Genomic DNA, 8471 nt, shown 5'->3' on the forward strand with positions numbered 1-8471 from the left:
TCCAACATTGATCTCGGCTCCATCGTTGGTTTTGACTCCATCGTTGGTCTTGACTCCAACATGTTCCTCATCATCCGAATCCTCCATGTTCAGGACTTGATTCCTGGTCTCCTCTCTTTCCCCTTCTAGCACCTCGTTCGGTATGATCACGGTCATGCCACGTCCATCTATAGTGATTTGGATCTGGCTCGGTACTTCGAACTCCGTGGATTCTGACTGATCGTCCCAACCATTCCCATTCTCCTTTTTCTCATCCTCCTCCAAACATTCGGACGGATCAGACTCAATAGATTAGTCCACCTCCTCCTCGTAATTGTCTAACAACCCATCAAAACTCCAATTATTTGGGTCTATCGTCGCATGAGTACTATTTGACTCAGTCCAAAGGTACCCGTTGTTATGACTTGGCTCTTCCTGTCTCGGACCTTGTCCTTCTGAACCATTCCCGCCATTCACGCTATCTGAAGATATTTGCACCACAACATGAGGTTTTTTTTTTTGGGAAATTTTCCTTTTATTAAGTCGAAAATGTTTTGTTGGGTGTATTTTGTGAAAATTTCTTTATAATAAACTAAACGGTTTATAAATAGGTTTGGGTTGGGTTTGAATTCAATTTAACAAAAAATATTTTTCCGGTTGAGTGTTTGTTGTTTTCCGGTCCGGAGTGCGAGGAAAAAAAAAAAAATTGTTTGTTTCCTGTATCTATAGTAAATCAGAGAAGATATGTTTGTTACACAGTTCTCTCACTCAATCGCTTTCTCTAAGACGTTAGTTTCAAGTTGAACAAACACACAAAGTCTGTGTATTCGTTCGTTCCCTTAAGATTCACTCAAATCTCGCAACACACAAACAAATCCTGACTCGTAACATCTCACCCAATCTCTTAATTTAAACATCCTCCCAAATGTTCTTCTGAATCTCAAAAGCCATGATGGTAGATCCCTTACCGAGACGTTTCCTCTCTTCCCACAAGTCTCTCGTCACTGTTTTCTGGATCGCAACTTTCGCTTCCTTATTCATCTGGCAATTCGGCGGCGTTTCGACCAATCTCTACAACGTCGGGACTGGTTTCTCCTTTTTCCGGTGGTCTTCAACCGCCGCCGCCGCCGCCGGGGGATTTTCCAAGCTCAGACCTGTAGCTTTCAATTTGACGGACTTCGGTGCGGTTGGTGATGGTGTCACAATCAACACTGAGGCCTTTGAGAGAGCTGTTTATAAGATCTCGAAGCTTTCCAAGAAAGGAGGTGGACAGCTTAATGTTCCTCCTGGTAGGTGGCTCACTGCGCCGTTTAATCTCACTAGTTACATGACGCTTTTCCTTCATCATGACGCTGAGATTCTTGCTCTCCAGGTTTGTTTTGCTCTGCTTTCTCATTTTTATATGTGATCTGTGATGAGTTTTTAGGGATTATATATGAAGAGATCTTTTCTAAATCATTGGTTCAGTTGTTGCAGGCAAAGATGTGGTTCTTTTTTATTAACCTGCCTGAATGGGGTTTATGGAAAGATTAGTTTTTTTGTTTTTTGTTTTGTGACTTCAACAATGAGACAAATTCTACCTTTGTTTGGATCTTTCTCGTTTTTGGAATGGTTTATTACTGTTGATTTTGGTTGGGCCCTCAAGTTGCAAGGTTAGTAGAGAGGTAGAGAGAGAGAGAGAGAGAGAGAGAGAGAGAGAGAGAGAGAGAGAGAGAGAGAGAGAGAGAGAGAGAGAGAGTAGCTTGAGGTTGCTTGTTTCCGTTGTTCTTGTTCAACTTAGAGTCAACAATGTTATTGCGTGCTATTTTCATTGATTTGCTTCACTATTGAGTTGGTCTTATAGATTCCAAGAAGCTTTTTAGTTGAGGCGGTTTTTGTTTTCTCTTTTTATATATATATATATTAACATTGGTTTTCTTGTTAAACATATTTAGGATGAAAAGTATTGGCCTTTGCTTCCTCCTTTACCTTCATATGGCTATGGAAGGGAGCATCCTGGACCTCGTTATGGAAGTTTCATTCATGGACAGAATCTTAGAGATGTCGTTATCACAGGTCGGTCAATTGATGATTTCTAAATTTTGCTTGTGGGGACTGTTTTCTCTCGTAATAACTGAGTTTCATATGTGACTCTTCCTGTGGATGCATGTAATTTTTATTAATTCAGTGATTTGTTTAAAATGTGCTTGCACTATCTTCGTTAAGCTTTTTAGGCAGTGGCTGAAATGAGGGCTTTCCCCGTATTTAGATGGCCGACCACAAATCTACTGTTTAAGCTCTGGTTGAGTTGAGATTAAGAACTTCCAGGCAGAAGCAAAATCTAAAGAGGATAAATCTATAAGCTGGTTGAAAGTTGTTATGTCTCTCTTAGCTGGACTGGACTGGACTAGAGAGAGCTATAAGTGTAGTAGTTTTGGGACAAGAATTGACTAAGTTTTCATGTGTTAGATAATCAAAGCCTTCTTTCAGTTGACACATATTTACTCAACTTATGTGGCTAACAGTCTTACGAAGCCTGGAAGTTTATTCTGTGAACTGTATGATTGGTATAGCTAATTAATGATGGAAACAGGGAATAACGGTAGCATCAACGGGCAGGGGCAAACGTGGTGGAAGAAGTATCGCCAAAAGCTGCTTAACCACACGAGAGGACCACTGGTACAGATAATGTGGTCAAGTGACATTGTTTTCGCCAACATCACTTTGCGTGATTCTCCATTTTGGACACTTCACCCATATGACTGCAAAAATGTCACCATCACAAATATGACCATTTTGGCACCCGTGTTTGAAGCCCCAAACACTGATGGTATTGATCCTGGTAAGTAATTTCCACTTTGCGTTGGACGATGCAACTCAGATAATTAATAAGGGATTGAATTTCTGATCGCATGTGGTACCGATAATAACGAAACAGAAACATACAAGATGGGAAGATGAATTTGACTAGTAGTGATAACACTAGGCCTCTAAATTAGCGCAACTAATTATGTAAATTTGAGAAATTTCACATGCTGAAGAGAGACACAGGTCTTTGGTTGTATATGAGTGTTGCTAATAAGCATCTGGTACCTTACACATAATCTTACTGATATAGATCAGAGTGTGACCCTTGGGCTTTCTGGTGCACTACTTGGTTTCAATAGACTAACAATATCTGCTTGTGTGCATCAGATTCGTGTGAGGACATGTTAATAGAGAACTCTTACATCAGTGTTGGGGATGACGGAATTGCAATAAAGAGTGGCTGGGACCAGTATGGAACTACCTACGGACGACCATCAAAGAACATACTCATCCGTAATCTCATCATCCGCTCCATGGTTAGGTAAGAGAGTATTGCTTTCCCCAATCAAATTTTGATCTAATAATTGACTTGTACCTAAAGCATCTGTGCAAAACAAACAGCGCGGGTATATCTATAGGAAGTGAGATGTCTGGTGGTGTCTCGAATATCACTGTCGAGAACATTCTGATTTGGAGCTCCCGGCGTGGAGTTAGGATTAAAACCGCACCAGGACGAGGTGGGTATGTCCGGGATATAACATTCCGGAATGTCACATTGGATGAATTGAGAGTTGGCATTGTCATTAAAACGGACTACAACGAGCACCCAGATGGTGGATTCAATCCCCAAGCCTTCCCAGTACTCGAGAACATAAACTACACCGGGATTTACGGGCAGGGAGTACGTGTACCAGTACGTATCCAAGGTAGTAAAGAGATTCCGGTTAAAAATGTAACCTTCAGGGACATGTCAGTGGGTATAACGTACAAGAAAAAACACATATTCCAGTGTGCATACGTGGAGGGGCGTGTGATTGGCACAATTTTCCCGGCTCCATGTGAGAACCTTGATCGGTATGATGAGCAGGAACGGTTGGTGAAGCAATCTGATTCCCAGAATGCAACAGATATAGACTACGAGATCTGAGCAAAACGGAAATGGGTTTGGCCTCTGCAGCAAATTTGTTTCATTGGAGTTTGTACATATACAGAGGTAATTTGGAAACCGATCGAAGCAGGTCATCACGGTCACAATCAGATTAAATTTTATTTGCTCTCACAAAGAAGAATTTTTAAATTTTATTTGCTCTCACAAAGAAGAATTTTTTGCATTGATAATCTTATGTATCTAGTGGGTTCTTCTCTCTCTAGCTTTGTTGTTATACACATAAAATGGGAATAGTGAAATTCGAGTATATTGCTATGGTGGGAAGCTGAGATATTGCTTTTGTTTTTGACCGTTTGTCAAAAGTTTTTTCGATGACCTGACCCGTTTGGCAGGAACTCTAAAACCGTTTGGCAAATGGAGCTTTGAAATCCGCATTTTTGGTGTTATTATTCAAGACCTGATGAGACACAAAAGTTACGTTCTTTTTATCAGTTCTTCGCCGCCAATTCCATTCATTCTCTTGTTTCTCTCATCTATCTGTTAAAAGTGTAATATTACACCACCAACACAACACTTTACATAGTCCTGTTTTTTACTTACCAAAATTACACACAAAATGAGCCCATCTAGCTATGGGGCCTTACGAAAAAGGCCTAGAGGCCTTTTTGTCTTTCACATTTTTTACTTGATGTGTTCTAGTTGGACTAAACTTATTTTGTAAAAAGATAATATTATCTTTAATGAAGGTTGTTTTTGGCTATTTTAAATTAAATATAATTAAACCAGTAAGTGTTCAACGAAAAACACAGTAGCTCAGTGGTTGCGAGCTTCATGCGCACAAGCGCGCGCCCAGAATTCGAATCCTTTTATGCGGAGTACAACTGAGTACAAATAGGTACAACTAGGTGCAACTGGGAATATCTAGTACAATTAGAATGTTCAATTTTAATTCAAAAATTGTTAGAGGGGTAGTTTCGTCCTATCATTAAAGATGAGATAGTGAGAATAAGTAGGGGTTTTTTAGAATGGAATTGGAGCAAAAGGGGCTATAGAAATTTAAATCCGTTCTAGTTCTACGACCCTTGTCTTCTTTTTCTACAACGACTCCTCTTCTCTCTTAATGCAAAAACTACCCCAAAGGGTCTTCGGTTCGGTTTGTTCGGACTGAACCCAGTAAACCGAAACATTCGGAATTCGGGTCCGAGAGAACAACAATGAGTAAACCGATCGGATTGAATAAAATTGGGAATTCGGTTTCGGGTAAATTCGGTTCGGAATCTGATTTCCGATCAGTTTTGTAAACCGAGGTATAAAAGCTTAGTTTTCTCGTAATCTCATTAACCCTAACATTAATCACTCTCTGAAACCCTTGTGTGCGACTGCGACGGCGATTCTTTCGCCGTGAACACCAAAGTCCGACTCACTCACTCTTCTTCATCATTTCTTCCCTCCTTCTCTTAATCTCTTCTTATGTTACTCTTCTTCGTCTTCTAACAAGTATATAGGCGTTGGTTCTTTAGATTTGGTGAACCCTAATCCCCAAATCGAAAAGGTAACTTCTCATTCCTTTCAATCTCTGTTGTTATAATCGAAATGGTTTGAAATCCTTGGGTTTATGTTTATTTGTAGTACCCTAATCTCGTTAATCTCTGATTTACAACAAAAAAACCCTAACCCTAAATTTTTCCAAATCGATTTATTTTCCAAATTTTGTTCTAGTTTCTTGATTTCTTCTTCTAGGTTGTTAAATGTACTACTGTTGTTTTTAGTTTTGAAGTTTTAAGCTGAAATTAACCACAACCTAGAGATGCTGTTAGTCGATTGAATTGAGTAGACTTTTATTGATGGTAAATTTGTTTAAACTTCTCTAATGCTAAAAGAATCAGATGATGAAGTTGCAAACATAACCCAAATGATGGAGGATGTTGCATTCTTTGAATCCCTTGGTAAGTATAACATTTCTTTTTATATACATTTCTTCATACCATATTACTTATAAGTTCTCACACTTGTTTGTTTTCATTGTGTAGATTCACAGAATGCACAGACTCAATGAAATTCTTTATATACGTTGAGTATTTCAATTTATGTGTTCTTGTTTGTTACTTAATAATTTATTGACTGTTGGAACAAACCGATTATAAGTTCTAAGGCTTCTTTGTTTTCAATGTTTACAGGTAATCATAGGCTGCTCTTTTGTCCTTTTTGATGTGGATTAGCAGCTTTAACTTAACTATTGGCGGAAATGGAAGCTCCTCATACCTCATTAGTACATTTTGACTAGGATAAGGAGCATGCGACCAAGACCAACAGCCAACAGCCTTATTGTATTCATTCAATACCCTCTCTCTCTCTTTTGAACAGTGTGATGGTATTGTCTCAATTCTAAACTGTTCTTGAGGCTTCATTTGGTTCATACTTTCTGATGTATATCATGGCAAATATGGTCTGTAATGGTACATTGATGAGCAAAGTCTCATTTTTTTTTGGCTATTTCGGTTTAGAAAAACCGAATTACATTGTATTTCGGTTTTATTCGGATAAGAATTTTAGGCAGCAAACCGACCCGAATTATCCGAGAACCATTTAAACCGACCAAAATCTTTAATCGGATTATTTCGGAACCAATTTGAAAAATCCGAATAACCCTGAAAACCGAATAAACCCTTCCGAACATACCGAAAATTCCGAAGCCCTAGGGCTAGCAAAAACCCTTGGTTCTTCAACCTCTTCCCCTCACTCTTCTTCTTGCTTTCTCTTTTGCAACTTTTAAATTAAGCAAAGGATCAATTTCCAACACTCTCAACCCCTGAACCATTTGCACAAGTCTTGGATCCAAATATGGATCGGATGAAGCTTTCGTTCCCACCGGAAAGTCCACCACTTTCAGTCATCGTTGCTCTCTCTCTCTCAGCCTCTCCTGTAACTGTTGATTTCTCCGCAGCCACCGTCGCTTCTTTTGTCTTCTCCGACGGGTACTTTTTCCTTTTTCACTGTCTGATTTTATTTTATTTTTATTTTTTTTTCTTTCGCTGAGAGTTCTTCGAATTCTTTGATTTTTAGGAGGAAATTGAGTGGAACCACTGTTCTTCTTCGATTTGTTGGTCGAACAGCTAACAAGCTTCCTGATTTCTATGGCCACGATGCTTTTGATTCTTCCCAGGTCTCTCGATTCATGGAAGTCATCTAATATATCAATAATCATCTTCTAGTGTAAATTGGCTTTAAATCCTTTCTTGTGTGTGATTGATTAATCAGATTGATGAGTGGGTGGATTACGCTTCTGTCTTCTCCTCTGGTTCAGAGTTTGAGAATGCCTGTGGTCGTGTTGATAAGTATCTTGAGGGTCGCACGTTTCTTGTTGCCCATTCTCTTTCCATTGCTGATGTTGCTATTTGGTCAGCTCTTGCAGGTAACAAATTATAAAATTTCATTTATCTTTGTTTTGAGTTTCTCTGTCTGATTTAGTTGAAACGTTTTGATAGGAACTGGCCAAAGATGGGAAAGTTTGAGGAAATCGAAAAAGTATCAGAGTTTGGTTAGATGGTTCAATTCGATTTTAGACGAGTACAGCGAGATGCTTAATAAGGTTTTAGAAACATATGTGAAGAAGAAGGGGTCAGGGAAGCCTGTGGCTGCACCAAAGTCTTCTAAAGACAGCCAACAACAGGCTACTACGAAAGCAGATGCACAGGATAAAGGCAAACCTGAAGTAGACTTGCCAGAAGCAGAGATTGGAAATGTTCGACTTCGGTTTGCTCCGGAGCCAAGTGGTTACCTTCACATTGGACATGCCAAGGCTGAACAAGTATTTTGCTGAGCGTTACCAAGGAGAAGTCATTGTGCGTTTTGATGATACTAACCCTGCTAAAGAAAGCAGTGAGTTTGTGGATAATCTCGTGAAAGATATTGGGACCTTGGGGATCAAGTATGAGAAAGTGACATACACTTCAGACTACTTTCCTGAACTGATGGAAATGGCGGAAAAACTTATGCGTGAGGGCAAGGCATATGTTGACGACACACCGAGGGAGCAGATGCAGAAAGAGAGGATGGATGGGATTGATTCGAAATGCAGGAATCATAGCGTCGATGAGAATTTGAAGCTGTGGAAGGAAATGATTAAGGGAAGTGAGAGAGGCTTACAATGCTGCGTTCGCGGGAAATTCAACATGCAAGATCCCAACAAAGCCATGCGCGACCCGGTTTATTATCGATGCAATCCTATGTCTCACCACCGTATCGGGGATAAGTATAAAATATATCCAACATATGACTTTGCTTGCCCTTTTGTCGATTCCCTTGAAGGTATAACGCATGCCCTTCGGTCTAGTGAGTATCATGACCGGAACGCTCAGTACTTTAAAGTTCTGGAGGACATGGGAATGCGACAGGTTCAGCTTTATGAATTCAGCCGGTTAAATCTGGTTTTTACACTTCTCAGTAAGCGTAAGCTTCTCTGGTTTGTCCAGAGTAAATTGGTTGATGGCTGGGATGATCCACGCTTCCCGACAGTCCAAGGAATTGTTCGTAGAGGTTTGAAAATCGAGGCTCTGATTCAATTCATTCTCGAGCAGGTAAGCCTTTTTTTTTTTTT

At 39.8% G+C, this 8471-nt stretch overlaps 1 protein-coding gene and 1 pseudogene across 2 annotated transcripts; both read left to right on the top strand.

Moving 5' to 3' along the window:
* On the top strand, positions 730 to 4465 carry LOC104780217 (probable polygalacturonase). Of its 2 annotated transcripts, XR_766666.2 has the most exons (6): positions 730 to 1351; positions 1914 to 2034; positions 2552 to 2800; positions 3154 to 3307; positions 3388 to 3979; positions 4267 to 4465. XR_766666.2 is itself a non-coding variant. In XM_010504719.2 (5 exons), exons 1-5 carry the CDS (start codon positions 929 to 931, stop codon positions 3911 to 3913), a joined length of 1473 nt encoding a protein of 490 aa, XP_010503021.1. In that variant the 5' UTR covers positions 730 to 928; the 3' UTR covers positions 3914 to 4198. The 2 variants fall into 2 exon arrangements, 1 of the variants encoding a protein (XP_010503021.1); XM_010504719.2 differs by lacking the exon at positions 4267 to 4465 and having other exon boundaries at positions 3388 to 4198.
* LOC104780219 overlaps positions 6547 to 8471 on the top strand; it is a 6889-nt pseudogene continuing 4964 nt past the window's right edge.

The sequence above is a fragment of the Camelina sativa genome, chromosome 4 (genome assembly GCF_000633955.1).
Source record: "Camelina sativa cultivar DH55 chromosome 4, Cs, whole genome shotgun sequence".
NCBI lineage: Eukaryota > Viridiplantae > Streptophyta > Magnoliopsida > Brassicales > Brassicaceae > Camelina > Camelina sativa.